Genomic DNA, 18,771 nt, shown 5'->3' with positions numbered 1-18,771 from the left:
TATTCACAAGTGGGATATTCCTCAAGACAGATCTGTTTGCCTCCTCCCAGAACAGGCAGATGTCTCTGTTTTGCACAAGAGATCCACATCCACAATCTTGGAAAGTGGAGCCTTCTCTTTTTCTTGGGTAAGGATGTATCTTTATCTTTATGCCTTTCCCCCCGTCAGACTGATTCAAAAAGTCCTTCTGAAGATCCAGAGGGACAAACCAAAAATCCTGCTGGTGACCCCTTTTGGCCAAGACAGCATTGGTTCCCCCTACTTCACCTACTAGCCAAGGGCAGTCACCACAGGTTACCCCACCAATTCAACCTACTCACACAAGACTGGGGATCCCTCATACACCCTCAAGTGCTCAACCTCAGACTCACCTCATGGGTGATAAAGTTCTGATCCCCCTCAGACGCCTATATTCAGAGGGCGTACTCAATGTCCTGCAGGAGGCCAGGAAACCTAGTACCAGGAGAAATTATGTCTCATAATGCAAAAGATTCACCAGGTGGTGTCAAAAGAAAAAACAGGACCCTTTTCTTATTCCAGTACCCGTGGTCCTTTCCTACTTGTATGAGCTTCTGCATTCAGGACTGACCTACTCTTCTGTTAAGGTACACTTGTCAGCCATTTCTGGCCATCTTCCTTTAGTACCTACTTTGGCATCCAGGTTAGAGGTAACATTTTTCTTAAAAGGGGTCCTCCATATCAGACCCCCTCGTAAACCTTTTCCTCTTTCATGCGACCTTCATTTTGTCCTTGAAAAACTCACGCTACCTCCATTTGAACCAACTCACTCAGCATCACTTATACTATGTACATGGAAAACAGTACTGCTGGTGGCCCTCCCATCCCACCAGGAGGGTCTCAGAAATCCAGGCCTTGATGGCTAAACCCCCCTTACCTCATAAAACCCCCCTTACCTCATATTCCATATGGACAGGGTCTCCTTCAGGACTAATCCTTCCGTCATGCCTAAAGTGGTTAATGAACTGTCCTTGAATCAGACCATTAACCTTCCTGTTTTCTTCTCTCAACCTCAAAATTCCTCTGGAAGAACTTTGCATTCCTTGGATGTTCATAGACAACTTTGGTATTACCTGGACAAGACCAAATGTATTAGAAAATCTGACCAGCTGTTTGTCTCCTTTCACCCAAGGGCCTTAGGGAAGGCAGTCTCTAAGCAGACTGTATCATCGTGGATTGCAAAAGCTATCTCTACTTGTTATTCCCTTCATGGAAAAGATTTAACGCCAGTGTGAGAGCTCATGCTACTGGGCAGCTGCCTTTTTTGGGGGGGGGGGGTGGACTACACTTCCATACTGGAGGCAGGCACCCGGTCTTCAGTTCGTGCCTTTACCAAGCATTACAAACTAGATTTGATTTCTAGAGCCAGAACAAGGTTTGCTAGGTCAGTCTTACAGGGTCGCATAGACCAGGCCTCTCAACCTACCACCCAGGCTCATACCTAAAGCTTTGGTACTTTCGCTGCAGTTATTAATACTGCAACATGAGAATAGAAGGACATAGATTAGTTGTGTAAGAACTTAACATAACCTTAGATGTCCTTCTCTTCCATGTTGCAGTATTCAGTCCCCCCCCCCAACTCCCACTTATCCTGTTTATCCTTCTTGTGTGGCATCCCTCTAGCCCCTCTCCATCCAAACAGGGCACAACAGCAGGCGCATACCTATATAATGTGCCGTCTTGCCTGCTGGCATATGTGGGTGTGAAAAGCTTTTTTTTTGCTTCCCAAGGGTACTACTGTATGCGGCAGTCATTTCTAAAGTGGGTATGAGCAGACGTCACTTTTATAGCCGCCGGCTCTTTATGGCTCTGACAGGCAACGTTGCACATACCCGTGCTCCTAAGACTTTGGTATACAGGCCGAATGTCCGGTGCTGCAGACAGCGACCTCCCTGCAGTTATGAATACTGCAACGTGGAAGAGAAGGACATCTAAGGTTATGGTAAGTTCTTACACAACTAATCTTTAGATTTGGTGTATGTACCTAAATACCTTTCTGAAAGTACACAAATTTAAAAATACTCACCCTGCAGATGGTCCAACCCCTTTTTCTGGGCCACTGTTTCACGGTGACTCTAAATCGGAAGGATGCTCATCATAGGCCAGTTGCTTCCAACTTCAAGTTGAACTTACAAATGTCTTGTTTCACACCCTCACAAAGAATTATCTTCCTGGGGTGTGATAGATGCAAAGTATGGCTTTTCTCCCAGAAGACATAGTCCTGACTGTTTAGAACATTTTCAGGGATTTCTTTCTTCAAGAAGCTGTCTCCACAAAAGAGTTTCTCAAAATTCTATAACCCATGGTATCAGTGATCCTGAAAACTCAGCAGCTCAGACTTCACGTGCAAAAGATTTAATGGTACTTAAAAAAAATTGCTGGAAAGCACATGCTTTCTTTGGAGTTCCAGGTACTAGTGCTGGATTTTACAAAATGAGAATTGCAGTGATGGGAGGGATCAGATGTCTCTCAATCCAGACTTACCTTTCTCCTTCCAGACCCAGTTCAATCAGTCCAGACAGACTTGTGAGATTTTGCTTAGGGGATAGTGTGCAGGAGAGTTCAAGTGCAAGGCGAATGTGGTCCTTTGGGCACTACAAAGCACATAAACATTAATAATGTTAGAAATTATTCAGACCTTAAAAATTTTTCAGTGCTTATGGTCGCCAGGTCCCCTTTTATTGGTCAAAGACAGTACCCACTTTCATGTGGTACCTCAGCAAACAAGGGGGTACAAGGTCATACCCACTTTGCCTCTTGGCATTGATGGTCTGGGAGCTAGCTTTACAGCATTCTGTGACACTTTAGACTTCATACATCCTGTCAGAGCAAGACCTAGTGGAAGACAAACTAAGCAGATCCCAGACGGGCTCTCATGAGCGGAAACACAGGACAGAGGTCTGCCTGGATTTGGTCCAGATGTGGGGACCACTTCAGATAGTTCTGTTCTCCTCCCTTCAAAACAGACAGTTGGAAAAACTCTGCTTGAGTCATCCATACAGCCATGCTTGGAAGACAGAAGCATTCTTGTTCCTTTGTTTTTCCACTTTTTCCACCTGTACCCAAAGTACTTTTGAAGATTCAGAAAGAATTAACCAGAAAACATCGTGGTAACCCCTTTTGGACCAGGAAGAAGTTTTCTAGGTGGTGCTTAACTGATATCAGGGGGCCTGGCTTGGTGTCTGCCCCTCTGGTTCTAAAATGTTTGTGTGATCTGCTTAATGATAACTTATCTTATTCATCTGTCAAGGTGCATCTTGCAGTCATCTCAGCCTGTCTGCCCATGGATCTCCCTCTTTCATCTCTTTTTGTGGTCAAACAGTTTGAGAAAGTAGTGCTCCACTTAAGACCCCCTCAAAACCAAATTCCTCCTCTTTGGGATCTCTGATGCTCTTCATAGTCAGTGTTGTAGTACTGATTCTTGGCTCTTTGTGCAATGCAGAAGCCCACGGCTGACCCAATTTCCTCAGTCTTTACATCATCCCTAGCCAGTGGACATTCAGAGACCGATGTCTGGGCTTCATCTCAACGTTGTTCTTGAAAAATTGACCTTGTCTCCATTTGAACCTGCCTTTTAGGCTAGTTTCATGTTCTTCACTTGGTAAACTGTTTTGTTTATTACTCTGACATCTGCAAGGTGAGTCTCTGAACTTCAAGCTCTTATGGTGGGCCAAGCATATCCTGAGAGAATAGAGTCAGCTTTGGAAATCTATCCAAAGTGCCACCGAGGCAGTGGGAATGATGAACACAGTACAGTTGCACAAGTTTTACTTACCAGTAACAGTAGATGTTCAAATTCCTCACTGCCTCAGTGACAGCATCCACCCATCCTTCCCCAGATTGTGCATAATTCAGGTAGGTTTCATCTTCCTTGATTCTATTATCGTTGAATTTGGTTTTATATGGTACTGTGATTGGCTGCAAATTTCCTGTTGCTAGATTATTCTGGCTTCAGGTACTTTCCTCCCCTTCTTTATGGAAGTAAAAAAGCTTGAACATTCACTGCCTGTCTCAGCTGAAGGCTACCCTCTCAGGATATGCTCAGCCAATCAGCTGTCATAGAAAAACAAAGGGAGGGGAGTCTGAACTTTTGAAAGCTAGTACTAGGTTACCTTGGCAGATAACCCAAAATGACACTAAGGCAGTGAGGAAGTCTAAATCTACTGCCGCAAGTAAGTAGGACTTGTGCAGCTGTACTTTTCTTGTGAATTTGGGGAGACATGAACCACTTTTCTGCTTGAGAAGCTAGTTCAGTGAGATACTGATAATTGTAGCTCGGGTTATTGTCTGGAAATTTTTGATTCAACAGTTGTGTAAAGTCAATAGTTCTAAGAAAAATATTTTAGATGCAGTATATCATGCAAGGTTTACAGAGATACGTGCATGTGTTCAGTGTTTAAAGGGAGTTTTTATTTTTATTTATTTATTGGGGGGGGTGAGCAGCAGTTACCACTGAAACTCTTTGTGCACTTCCAAAAGTGGTCTTATCTTTTTGAAGACATACTTTCAGTATATTTCAAAATACTGAAAGTATGCCTTCAAAAAGATAAGAAGAAAATCACTTTATGAAGTGCATACAGAGTTTCAGTGGTGACTGCTGCTCACCCCCCCCCCCAATAAGCATACTTTCAGTATATGTCAAAGTAGCCGCGGTAGTGCAGCGGTAGCGTTGTTGCCTCACAGCAAGAGGTTCTCCCGTTCGATTCTCGGCTGGAGCACCTTCTGTGTGGAGTCTGCATGTCCTCCCCATGGTCGTCGAGTGGCGTTCAAAAGACATATGTAGAATGGGGTGCCTTCGTTGAAGGTTGGGCATCGAGCTGGCACCTCTGCACCTGTAAAAAAATCTACTGCCAATCATTAGCGGACTGGAGTTCCGCTGTGGCGACCCCTAACCAGGAAAAGCCGAAAGAAAAACAACTTTCAGTATATGTCAAAGTATTGATTTCACTATTCCTACACTTTCTACAAAGAAAATTCATGAGTTCATGGCAAATGAAAGCAATGAGCACATATATTCTACTTGACTGAGCAAATAGTGTTTGAAAAGCAATATTGTTTTTATCAGGAAAAAAAAACTGGCATGTACAGGAAACATTCTCACAAGGGCAAAATAATCAAGAATGTTAATCACTAGAATAATTTACTTTTTTTCTTTAGCTATTAATTTACGTTGTTCATCATATTACTTTTGTTTAGGATGAAGATGAGAATGTGCTTGCAACCGAACAAGTGACTGATCCACCAAAATTTTTATTGCATGAACGTGGTACTGGCTTTTGTTTTGATTCCAGGTAACTGTTTCTGTTTAGAGAATGTTTGAATTGAAGTTTTCAATATACATGTCTGAAAAAAAGGAAATGTAGGTTCATTATTGTGTTAAAAATTATTGAGGAAACATGCAATAATGTTGATTAATTGCAGATGCCCCATTCAAGTTCTTGTTTTCTGTCTGCATGTGTGTGGCAGAGTCCCATTTCTAATTGAGGTGTCTGAAGTTGTTGTTTTAACTTAATGACAGTTTTATATGCTGATGGTGACAACTTTATTTGTCTAATGAGGGAGATGTTGGCCTTGCTGCAATTTTTTGTTAACTAAGTAAGTGGAAGGTATGCAGTGTAAGGCCCATGGTCAACGTAAGAAATTAACAGTTTCCAAATGTATATTTTACTCTGCCCACTTTTGGAATTAGCTTTATATTTAGAGTACTATCTCATTATTTTGTTTTATTACTGGCATAGAAATGTTGTTGCTCTTTCCAAGCATAATCTTAAACCCAGTAGTTATACTGAGAGATTAAAAAAGAAAATAGACCTCTGTGTATGTTTCCATTGTCAGATATTATGGTTTTGTCTTAGAGCTAGAAATATTTGTTTAACAGCAGTAGTGCACTAAGAAGATGCAGAGAATACACTAGTATAGTATATGAAGCATTGCTAACTCCAACCAGCTTCTTTTTTCTTCTGTGGGACAGCTGTGGTTGGTTTGGAAGCAGCAACCGCTCATCAGTCATATGGAATTATGTAGTTTTGTTCCCTTCTTTTGGTGAACACTAATAATTATTGCGATAAGGCAGCAGCTGATTGACTGTGACGTTTATCTTGCTTTGCAAGTAAAGGCTTCAGGTGTTATGGCGTGATCATAAGAAGTGACTAGGTTATTGTCCCTGAGGCCCTTACAACCCTAGCCAAGAATTTAGCCCATGTTCTGACAAGTCAGTACCCGATGCCCCTGTCCAGCAGGGACACGGGTGGAATCCCAGGATGTATTTTTTGTTTCCCATCCAGTTATCCGGGTTGCACTTAAAAAGGGTTAATGAGGTACTCTGCTTGATGTGGAGAGGGAGTCTATTCCACAGAAGGGGGAGTCTTTGGGACACAAATCTGTCCCGCCAACAAGTCCTGTTGATGTCACAGACCAGGTCGGGGTCATGTATGCGGGTTACTCGAGTAGAGCTTGACTTGGGATATGCAGCAGTCCCGTCAGGGCGGGTCTGAGATTGATTTGTATGCCAGACAGTGTTTACCTCCGAGGAGTCTATATGAGAGTAGAGGGACAGGGCTTTTAGCCTATCTGTGTAGAGTAGATGTTTGAGGTCCTGGATTCTTCTCTGTGGTCTCTCCAGCTGCTGCATGTGCTTTGTGAGGTACATGCTGAAAGAGGCATTTTACTCAATAATGGGTCTTATAAGGGAAGAATACAGGGATGTTATGACCTCCTAGTCCCTGGATGTAGAAAGCTTTCCGTACAATGGAGGCAATATGGTGGTCCAAAGTCAGTTTGCTATCAACCTGGGTGCCCAAGTCTCCCATGACTGATTGCATGTTTAGGACCTTGTTATTAATGTGATAATTTGTGGGGGCGTCACTCTCCCCAAAGGGGATGATGATGCATTTTTTGGCATTCAGTTTGAGGCCATATTTCTTGTAGGTCATTTGATTTGATGAAGACAAACACAGAAACTCATAACAGTTTGTCCGGTCACTCTTTCTGGTACGTAACTTAGAGTTTACTTTTTTGGGAGTTTTTCGAGTTGCTTCAGCTAATGGAAGATTTTCATTTTGCTTCTGCCAGTGAGATCTTCACTCTTTTTTTTTTTTTTTTTCCTATTTCCTAATGCAAGATGTTAAGTTGTCAATCTCGCCTTCATTCTTGCTTGATGGGTTCGGAGCCGATCCTCGGCTCCGACTCGGCACTTGCTAAGCTCGAGAGTCACTTTTACCAGCTCGAGGCAGCCCCATATCCCATGATGCAAGGTGGTAAGTACCCAGATCTCGTTTGCCGCTTCGCTGATGAGGTCCTCCTTTTACCAGCTCCTGGTAAGTGATTTAGATATTACTGTTTTAGCCCCCTTTTCAACTTAAAACTTTATTTTTTAACGTTTATAGTTAATTTAAGTCCCTTCTGACTAGAAAATCCCTCACTCCTTTATATTTTTAGTCAGGCCTTATCCCCTCCCATCCCCCCCCCTTGTTAGGGTGTGTGTGTGTGTGTATTAGAGGTTAGTTATCTGACTATTTTGGGATAACTTTTTCTTGGGACTGTGTTGTGTGTGTGTTGTTACAACTATGTCCAAGGAAAGGGTCTCAGGCTTCAAGAAGTGTGACTCGTGCTGTCAGAAGATGTCTCTGACAGACTGTCACACTTCTTGCTTATACTGCCTGGGACCTCTCCACCTGCAGGACTCCTGTGCAATATGTCATTCTTTTAGCCAGAGAGTCCTGCAGGAGAGGAGGAACAAATTGATTTTGAGGGGCCTTCTTAAACCGGAGGGCTCTCCGGCTAAGTCGGCCCCGACTAAGACTTCCAAGTCTTCCAAGGCCCAGGCTTCTGTCTCTAAGCCTGCGGCCTCGGTTCCGACTCTTTCAGAGTCGAGATCGGCTCCGGCTGGAGCCGATCCTAGTTTGCTCAAACCTTCTGCACCGATGGCTATCGGTGCCGATACTGGTTCGGTCACATCGGTGTCGGCTCCGACTGGCTCCGACCACCATGTGGCTCAGGCTTCGGTGTCGGCGCCGACCGGCTCCGACACCATTACTTTTATGTCTGTATCGGCTCCGGCCGGAGCCGATGCATCGAGACCTTCTGTCGGTGCCGAAAAGTTGTCTGCTCCGACAGCATCCATGGGTTCGTCTGCTCCGATGGTTCCTTCGAGGAAGAGGTCCAGGTCCCCTTCCTTGGAACCGATACTTTCGGCTCCGGCCTCTCCTCTCCTCTCGGAACGGAGCCATCGGAGCCGATCATCCAGGTCATCCAGGCTTTCTGACCATGATTTAGAGAGGGTGGTCAGTAGATTATTAAAATCACAGGCACTGGCCCAGATGCTACATAGTCCGTCTCAACAGACGACTATTAGTCCACACCCCCTTGCAGTTCCTCCTTCGACTCTACCTCAGAGTTTGGAGCTGGAGTCTTCGGGAATGGTTTCTGCTATGGCTGAGGGACAGATACCCCCCCCTTCTGCTCCCTCAGCCTCTACTCTTATCTCCTCTTCGAGACCTTCCTTAGAGGGATTCGGTGGTCGGGCTTCCCTGGTCTCCTCCGAGGGGGTGAGTGGCATCGGACCCTTGTCCGACCCCACTCTTCCCCTTGGAGCCTCGGCCTTGGTGAGCTCGGCTCCGACATCTGCCTCGGAGCCTTCCCTTCGGTGGGCCCTGGAGTTCCTGGTTCTTCGGAACGGGTTCTCTCGGACCTCCCTGGGAGGGGAGCCTTTGAGGTGATGAAGAGTGTGCTAGCCACTGGACTCAGCCAGCAGTCTGTTCCCTTAGCTCCTCCCTCTACGGTGCCTGTCGATATCTCTGCCATCTCTCTTGCTCCCGGACCCAGAGATCCTCCGCCTCAGGTTTCTCCACTGGGAAGAACCCCCTCTTCCGAGGATTCTCCTGATCAGTCAGGGGATCCTCCACGCAAGAGGACCTGTAAGAGGAAACACGTAGACTCCCTCGAGTCTATCACTTCAGATACCGACTTAGATGAGTCGGAGGGATCCCCAAGATCCCCCTCTGAGGATGTCTCCTTTTCAGACATCCTAGAACTCCTTAAACAGAGGGGAAACTGGCCCTCCAATAATCCCTCTGAGGATGAGTCGGTATACCTGGAGGCGTTTGGATCTCGGCCCTCCACCTCCTGGGTGTCTCCGCCTTCGACCCCCTTATGCAGGTTATCGCCGAAGGCTTGGGCTGCTCCTGACTCTGTAGAGCCAGTTCCTAGGAGGCCTTCTAAATTTATTACTGCCCCTTCGAACAAGCAATTCCTCACGAAAGGTGTCCCTGCTGATGCCATGGTGGTGGCGGCTGCCACTAAGAAGGAACTTGCAGATCCTTCCGTACCTGTCCATCCTCCTAATAAGGACTCTAGGACCATGGATAGGTATGGTAAGCGGATGTTCTCTTCAACGACCTTTGCTATGCGCTCGCTGAACTACTTATGTCACTTCACCAGACTCCAAAGGGATATCCTTAAGGAGCTAGGTGAAGTAGTACAGGATCCCACAGCTGCAGGGGCTCAAGAAAAAATTGCTTCGCAGCTAGGAACCCTTAATTCTATTACTAACTCCTCCATGCAACTGATATCATATGCAGCAGATGGAGCGAGTAGGGCCGCAGGTACAGGTGTGGCTCTTAGACGCCAAGCCTGGATGCGGCTCTGTAATTTTGCAGATCCCTTTAAGGCGTCCTTCACAAACTCTCCCTTTGATGGGTCAGCTTTGTTTGGCCCTCAAGTGAAGGAAACATTGACCAGGTGTGAGCAGGACGGCAAGACTCTTTCTGCCGTAGGGGTCCGTTTTTCCACCCCTTCTAGACCTTACCCTAAAGGACAGAAGGGTGGCAAAATGTGGTTCCGCAAATCCCAAGGAGTCACGCCGGATTCACGTGGTCAGGTTACCCCTAGAGGCAGAGGAGGTAACAATAACAGACGCCGCTCTAGAGGCAGAGGGGGTCCACAAAACCAGGGAAGCAGAGAGACTCTCTCTGACAAGCCCTTTCAGCATCCCTGAGATGTTGCCCGACTGTCCATCCTTGGAGGCAGTCGGGGGAAGACTATCACTGTACCCGGAAGCCTGGCTTTCCCTAACTCAAGACAGATGGGTACAGTCGATCATATCCGAGGGTTACAAAATTCCTTTCGAGGAAACTCCCTTTTCTTTCTCAAATTCCCTTCCAGATGTTCCACCCGGTCTAAGGGAAATTGCAGAGTTAGAAGTTTTAAAACTTCTGCAAAAAAGAGCCATTCAGCCAGTTACAACAGATCATTCAGAGCCCGGAATCTACTCAAGGTTCTTTTTGGTCCCCAAAAAGACGGGAGACTGGAGACCAATATTGGATCTCAGCAGACTCAACAAGTCTGTGAGAAAGACAAGATTCCGAATGGTCACACTTCAGTCAATTCTGCCCTTCTTAAAGAAGGACAACTGGATGTGCTCAATAGACCTTCAGGATGCGTACTATCACATAAAAATTCACAGACGCTCCAGAAGGTTTCTCCGCTTTCGGCTGGGGTCCAGTCATTTCCAATTCAGAGCCCTGCCCTTTGGTCTCACTACAGCCCCCAGGGTTTTCACCAAATGTATGGCAGTGGTCACGGCTCACCTGAGACGTCAAGGATTCCAGGTGTTTCCGTATCTCGACGACTGGCTCCTTTCAGCCACCACCAGGCATCAGCTTCTTCAAGCCAGGGATTACACAATAAATCTTTGCACTCAATTGGGCATCTCGATCAACTACGGAAAATCCTCCTTATTGCCCTGCCAGTCTATTACTTTCATAGGCGCAAACTTAAACACTGTTCGGATGTCAGCTACCCTCACAGACCAAAGAATCTCAGATATACAAGGTCACGTGAGAATCATTCTAGCCAGCAAGAAAGTACAAGCCAAAGTGGTTCTAAAAGTGTTGGGCCTCATGGCTGCAGCCATTACCCTTCTTCCCCTGGCTCGCTTCTATATGCGCCTTCTTCAGTGGATGTTGTTCACTCAGTGGTCTTACAAACAACTTCCGATGCGTCACCAAATACTGGTGAAACAGATTTGCAAGAATCATCTTTCTTGGTGGATTACTTCTCCCCAGATTCATCAAGGCAGACCCTTTGTACCCCCAACCCCGGTAGCCACTGTCACTACGGATGCCTCCCTGATCGGGTGGGGGGGGCATTATCAGGGCAGGATGGTTCATGGGACGTGGCAACCGTTCGAATACCACCTGCACATAAATGTCCTAGAGATGAGAGCAGTGCTTTTAACGTTGCAAACCCTCAACGACTTTCTTCCCTTGGGGACAATTGCAGTCCACACAGACAACATGTCTGTAGTATGGTATATCAACAAACAGGGCGGAACCAAGTCCTACCCCTTGTGTCGAGAAGCGCTCAGACTTTGGCAATGGGCGATCTCCTCTCATCGGTTTCTGGTAGCAACGCATATCCCTGGGAAAACCAATATTTTAGGGGACAGATTGAGCAGAGCTATTCTCATGCCTCACGAGTGGTCTCTCAAACAATCTATAGTGGAGGAGATTTTTCTAGAATGGGGTCGCCCATGTTGCGATCTTTTTGCTACTCCCCAAAACAGCAAATGCCCAGACTTCTTCTCTCTCTTCCCACTGCCAGGCCATCCCCCCAGAGACGCTCTGACCCAGGTTTGGCCCCAGGGACTTCTTTATGCCTTTCCTCCCTTTCCTCTGATCCCACAAGTAATCCAGAAAGCCACCGTTTTGAGAGCCAAAATGATTCTCATTGCTCCTTATTGGCCTCGACAAATTTGGTTTCCGTTCCTCCATCATCACCTTTTGGTGCAGCCGTGGCATCTGGACCCAGTGCCAGATCTTCTGATTCACCAATCGGGTCAGCTGCACCGGTCTATCCCTTCTCTCAACCTCACAGCATGGTTGCTCCACTTCCTTCCTTAGCCAGGCTTCCTATGATCTCTAATCCTGTTAGAGACATCATAGTAGCTTCCTTAAAATCCTCTACTAGGAGGATTTATACTAGCAAATGGAAACGTTTTTCTTATTGGGCAAAAGCCAAGAATATTGATCCCTTCACTGCTCCAGTACAGGCAGTTTTGGATTTCTTAGCGGAAATTTTTCACGCGGGCTCCTCTTCTTCCACGGTCAAAGTTCAGTTGGCCGCTATCTCGAACTTTCATGTCGGGTTCGCAGATCACAACATTATGTCCCACAGGCTTTGTAGAGCCTTCTTGAAAGGAATTTTTCTCCTGAAACCTCCAATCAGGAGTCCTCCTCCTCAATGGGACCTAAATTTAGTGCTGACATCCTTGATTCTTCCTCCCTTCGAGCCAGCTGTTTCATGTTCCCTGAAATTTCTTTCATGGAAAACTTTATTCCTGGTTGCTATTACATCGGCTAGGAGGGTGTCTGAACTTCATGCTCTATCTGTTCTTCCACAAAGACAGTACCATTGAGAACTAATCCGACCTTTTTGCCTAAGGTCGCCTCAAAGACTAATTTGAATCAGGCTATTGATCTTCCTGTATTTTTCCCAAACTATTCAAACAGATCGGAACAAAAATTACATTATCTTGATGTCCACCGCCAACTCAGATATTATTTGGACAGAACAAAACAACTCAGGAAATCCGATCAACTCTTTGTTTCTTATGCTGATAACAAGAAAGGCCTTCCTGTCTCAAAAGTGACCTTGTCTAGATGGCTTTCTTCTGTCATCTCTGAAATTTATCAGCTCAGGGGAAAACAGCTGTGCTCAAAACCTAAAGCACATTCAACCAGAAGCTTAGCCACTTCCACAGCTTTTCAAGCTAGACTTCCATTAGACACTATTTGTGCAGCAGCCACTTGGGCCACTCCTCATACATTTGTTTCCCATTACAAATTGGATTTGGCCTCCAGGGACAGAGCCAGTTTTGGCTCTACAGTTCTCAAGAGTCTGTTCCATTGAGCCACCCAGGATAGAGGTGCTAGGGACGCGGTCCCATCAAGCAAGAATGAAGGCGAGATTGACAACTTAACATTGAGAAGTTATGTACCCACCATAACGTTCCATGTTAGTTGTCTTCTCGCCTTCTTTCTTGACCCTCCCTCCTTCCCCCAGGCCTCGACAGACCTTTCTCTCTACAAGGAAGTATGCTTCTGAAGACCATACAGTGCTGGTCCTTCTACCATCCTTCAGGTTTTTTCTCTCCTTCTTTCTTCCTTTTGGAAGTTATTATGCTAGGTGCTATTGCCTTTTGTCATCAAACGAGATCTGGGTACTTACCGCCTTGCATCATGGGATATGGGGCTGCCTCGAGCTGGTAAAAGTGACTCTCGAGCTTAGCAAGTGCCGAGTCGGAGCCGAGGATCGGCTCCGAACCCATCAAGCAAGAAAGAAGGCGAGAGAAGACAACTAACATGGAACGTTATGGTAGGTACATAACTTCTCATTTTGGTACTTTGCTCCATGGGAGTCGCTCCTCCATGACTAGTGTTTGCATCGTCTTCTCCTGAGTTAAGGGGGTGTCCTTGAAAAATCCAGTGTTTCCCACTACTTGCCATGTCCAGTGCCCTTCTGACAGTCATTTCAAAAAAGAATTGCCTACTTTCAGTGCCAAAAAGAGGAATGAAGGTCTAACCTACCAGTGTTTGCATAGCTAATAGATTTTGGAAACAGGACATTCACTAGCTGTATCTCTGTTGCCTTCAACCCTCACATCTTGTTTTCTACTTGTCTTAAGTGCATATTAATACATTAGCTTGCCAGCAGTGTTCAGAGCACAAGGTCACCCTTGCTATAACTACCTTCTTATCAAGATGGAGTTGAGAGAGGTTCAGTATAAAATCTCTTGAGTGTTTGTTTAGAAGGTTACCAGTCAAAGGACACCTAGTAATTGTGATAAAGCAATTTGACCATTCTCTCAAAGACCTCTCAGTTACAGGCACACACTGCAGTAGAAATTTTAAATTTCAGTGTCTTTAGGTGCCTGTCACATCTCCTTATGTAGCGGGAAAACTACCTTTACTCTTCCCCTTAAATGTATATTAGGGCAAGACAATTAAGTGTTATTCTGTCAGTTGGCCACAGGCGAAAGAGCTAATTTTTTTTTTTGCTTCTGCCCCAGGACCTCACTTGTTAACTCCTTTATTAGCATTGCTGAGCTCCGAGACCCTATTGCTCATTTGTTCCTGCTTCCCAGGAACTCATGATCAGCCCTCTGTTCCCAGTAAGAATCATGTGGTAAGGAGCATCCATCTTGCTGGTCTTTTGTGGCAGCCTACCCTACCTCCACCATTGCTGCTTCCTGTGGAAAAGCATGCCCCCACATGCCATATTCTCCTTGAATACTGATGCAAATGCACCATGATATTGCAGGCCTAGTAGGCTGCACTAAGTAACAGTTGGTGCTCATACTAAAGCACCAGGATGGGTGCTCACTCCCATCCTTTGCAACCAGCTCTTACAGGTGCCCAAGCCACTAGGATAGTATTGGCCCTTATAAAGTTGGCCCAAGCCACTAGGATGGTATTGGCCCCTATAGAGTTGGTCCTTGGAGGCACCCTGGAGAAAGGGCAGTTGTTAAGCTGGCTAGAGGTAAATCTGTTGGTTAAATGTTGGTGTCAGTTAGAGGAGGCCATGGCATTTATAACATGTGACAGGTTTAGGATTAAGTTCTAGCTGACTCCAAGATATTTTCTAATCCAACAAAGTTATTTATTAATAAGTAAGGGAAAGTGCAGGAAGTAAGTACTGCACTATGGGGACATATTTTGCTTGCCCTAGAAAAGATGGAGACTGCATTAAAAAGGGCAGTTTCCCAAATATATAGACGGGTAAAAATGATTGGATTGCCAGTAGACTTTGTTTGAACAGGGATGGCAAACAACACTGGGTACTCAGATGCCCCCATGGTTATAGCCAGACATTTACAAAGTGTTAGGAGGATATGCAACACTTTGTAATTTCAGGATCTTTGGGTGGAAATGCTTGCATAAGTATTTCTCTAACCCCACCAGGTTAAGCAAGATGCCTCAGGGGTGTGACAGCATCTAGTAGTGGTGTAAGGACAGCACCTTGGGCTCTTGGTCATGTGTTTTGGGACTGTCTTGGACTCAGGGAGCTTAGGAAATACTGTGATGCTATGTAATGTTTGATTGACAATGATTGTATAGAAAATTGTGTGATGTATGTTTGCAACTGAAAATGTCAGTTGGTTAAAATATGTCAGTTGGTTTGTTTTCTTTTATATAAATGTATAATTCCCCATGCCATAAGTGATGATTCAATGGTGGCTAAACTCTGAACTGTAAAGACTCCCTACGTTTTAAAGACCATGGAGGGTTGGCAGCAGTATGAAAAAGCTTTGCTAGGAATTTTCCTACTACCAAGGAAGAAAGCAGTAACATGTAAACAGCGTCAGTGGCACAACTCGTCACACACACACCTTTGGTGCAGAAGGCTCTGGGTTCTTTTCCCACACCAAGTGGATGAATTGCTGGCATTGCAGTGCAGCATGGGGGGAGGGGTGCACTCTTGTGTGTTGTCCTTTGGATGAGACTTTAAATCAAGGCCTCATCCACCTGCATTTGTGGTAGCTCAGGAGGTTGTAAAAGATCCAACAGCACCTATTGAAAAGAGTAATGGAAGTTCCCCGATGCGATGGCCAAATTTTCTGTAGCAGTATAAATACCAGCTTTCGTCTTCCCTGAAAAGAAGCTACTAGCCTAGTGAGACAAATCTAGTCAACAGAGAATAAATATAATTAATAATGTAAATGGAAGAAAGAAGAACCCCCCCCCCAATCTGGAGCAGAAGATGCAGTTATACAGTCGAGAGAGTCTGGTGACTGATAAGACACAAATGAAATGACTGCAATTAAAATGGAGTGGAAAACTGGAAATAATAAAAATCACACAAAAAGTTAACCTCCCTTTTGCCTACATCAGCCATGTGAGTCCATCTGTAAGAGACAAGAGTGATAGTCTGGGTGTTAACCTAAAGGATTGATTGTAACACTGATATAGGTATTGTTTTTTTCCAATTGTTATGTAAACCATGTTACTATGTACTCCCTGTAAGTGGGACTGGAGATGTTTTGTATGCATGGCTCCTCAGGCTATACATAGTCTGTTTTGTATTTTAGATGAAGTAATTTCATAAGTGAATTAAGGATTGTAATCTATAAGTTTTGGGGTGAGACTCATTGTTAACATGACTTTCAATTTGCATTTCTTTGAGATATTGTCAAGCCACTAGGGATAAGTTGATGTGCAAGAGGAAAAGATAATTGTTTTTGGAATGTCAGTAAAGCATTTTGTTTTAAAGAAAGTCAAAATGTGTAGCAGTCTAAAAGTTTGGCTAATGCTGGCCCTGAGAGATGAGAGATGGTTTAATATCAGGTATGTGAGTTTTACAGGGGTGAAATTATAAAGTTTGAGAGGCACAAACAGGCCATATTTTGAGCTAATAGGTAGAAAATCCAGTACATTAACATAACCCAAGGAAATCTGCCATATGTACATTAGTGTGTACCTTTTCTACACCCATTGTAGCCCATTAGTAGTGAATTGACCCATGTACTTTAGTGATGGCACACCGTTCTGACATTTTGCTTTATTTTCAAACCTTATGACCTTAGTCTGTCTAATAATTTAGTCACTCTGATGTGTTATTGCTTAATAGGGCCTCAAATGAAAATGTCATAACTTAGGTTTAAAGTTCCTTCCATTCCTTCAGTCGTATCAGTTATGGCTCTTTACAAGACCTCTAGAGTAGGTGAAATGCTAAATAATAGTCTTTGGAATCTCCCTAGTGTTGTGTTAAATGTACATAGTTTAGAGTTTTCTTCATCCAGTTTGATTTACCAAAATCACTGATTAGCATCCAGCACTGGTAGAATTTTGCATTAGTCACCTTACCAGTCACTACTTCTGAGGTCTGTTGATGTTAATGTTCTCTTAGAATCCGTTAGTTGAGATCTTGTTAGTCCACGCTGGTTCCGAGTTTTGTTTTGCTGTCCAGTAGCCACCATGCCACTAACCCTTTCCATAGGCTTATTTTGTTTAAAATCACACCTAGCTGTTCCATACACTTTAGCAATGTTCATTTGAGCACTGCTGCAGTAGTGTATAGCTATTTTAGTTATGTTCTGCATAGAATATAGCAGTTGTCCAGCTTCTAAAGCTTAAGGGTACCCTCCACAGGTGCAGACCATTGACAGTATGAGCAGAACTTCAGAAAATCAACAGGCTCGGGTGCCAAGCCCTTCAGAGCTATCCTGCTACTGAGAACCACTTTTTTATGGGCTTTCTTGGACTTAGAGTCAGTATTTCTCCTTCATGGTCATATAAATTCCCTTTGGGAGAAAAAACTTCCACAATTTGTTTTATGACAGAAGTAATACTTTTTCTGTGAAATTATTTCTTTTATGCTAGGATTTTTTTGGGCTGTCACAAGACTTTTCAGTCAGAAGGTTGTGGTTTTACTTTTTACATTAGTGTAATAAAACTTGTTAAGATATTGTTTGAATTTTTTTTTTGTGTGAAGAAAACTTGTATTTAACTGTTTTAGGGGCTGTGCAATGTTGTGGTTAAACACTACTTTTTTGATGATTGATTTTTTATCGACTGCTACTGTCAATGGTACCTTGACTTTAGGCTTCATTCTTGGTTTTAAAATGTAACAACTTACCAGTTCCTCAGTTTTTCCTTCCTCTAGCCACAAGATTATTTCCATAGAGCCTTTGCCCTTTCAGCAAGTTATGAATTTGTCTTACCCAAGGATGGGTGACTCTGCTGTGCCATTTATGGTTCCTCGGACCACTCATAGTCTTCCCTGGTTTCCTCTGGTGTACCTCTTTGATGGCATGGACAGGGGGTTGGACAGCTCCTCTGCAACTACAGGAGTGTATTTAATGGCTTAGAATAACCACTCTTGTCAGTTTCAGACGAAGGATCATGGAATGCCCCTCCGTCTACCTGGACTGGATGCCTGTTCCCTGGTGGTGATTTTCCTAACAAGATTATGTGCGTTTCTGTGGAAATTCCTGTTAAAAAGACGCATAAAGTGAAATTTTTATCTTACCCTGTCTGTTACTTTAAACAAGGATGAGTTTAATGGCCTTAGTTCAGTCTCTTGACCCCCTGTTATTCTGGTTTTACTGGTAAAGGAAAAAGGGATTCTTCCTTTTCTAAAGTTTCCCAGTGTAATGCAAAGAGAAATGATTGTGAAGGGAGCAACTTCGTTTTTTTCTCTTCTGGTAACTGATTGCAATTCTGAGGGGAGTGTTTCTTCTGATTGTCTTTAGAAGAATTTTCTTTTTCTGAAACTATATCTAGGATGAACTATTTGTTTCATTGGGAACATAACATCCCAGTTTCTTTTTAAAAATATTATGATTTATTGCAACTTGAATTTTCTCAACCCATTCCTATTTTCACAGCTTTGGGGGATGCTTTTATTATAGCCTTGTGACATGCCAGGCAGATAGCCTGCAGCTTCTAAGAAAGCAAATAGATTGTATAAAGCTCCTCGGTCTTGCAAATTATATTTAAACACAGCTGTGACCCTGCAGTGATTTCATTGGCAAATGCTGCTGCAGCTAAACATTTGGTAAATGCTAATCCCTCCACCTCTGTTAATGATGGGAAAGCTGAGATAGACTTTTTGGAAGAAAAAATATACCTCTGCCACACTTTAATTTCGTAATTGTGAAGCTGACATGTCAAAGTTTCTGCTTGCTTCATTTAACAATATGTGGAACATTATAGTATTTTGTTTTCTTCTTACGAGGAAAAATCTTCTCTAAAT

The 18,771-nt window shown here is 44.1% G+C and overlaps 1 protein-coding gene across 1 annotated transcript in view; it reads left to right on the top strand.

Moving 5' to 3' along the window:
• TAX1BP1 (Tax1 binding protein 1) overlaps positions 1-18,771 on the top strand; it is a 1,493,491-nt gene that overhangs the window by 1,394,473 nt on the left and 80,247 nt on the right. Inside the window, exon 17 of the mRNA XM_044066810.1 lies at positions 5,215-5,309. Coding sequence (XP_043922745.1) covers positions 5,215-5,309 — 95 coding nt within the window. The remainder of the gene's footprint in view (positions 1-5,214; positions 5,310-18,771) is intronic.

The sequence above is a fragment of the Protopterus annectens genome, chromosome 3.part1 (assembly GCF_019279795.1).
Source record: "Protopterus annectens isolate FY-2018-M chromosome 3.part1, PAN1.0, whole genome shotgun sequence".
Taxonomy (NCBI): Eukaryota; Metazoa; Chordata; order Ceratodontiformes; family Protopteridae; genus Protopterus; species Protopterus annectens.
Note: the sequence above shows the minus strand (reverse complement) of the source record. Positions and strands in the feature narration are given on the sequence as shown.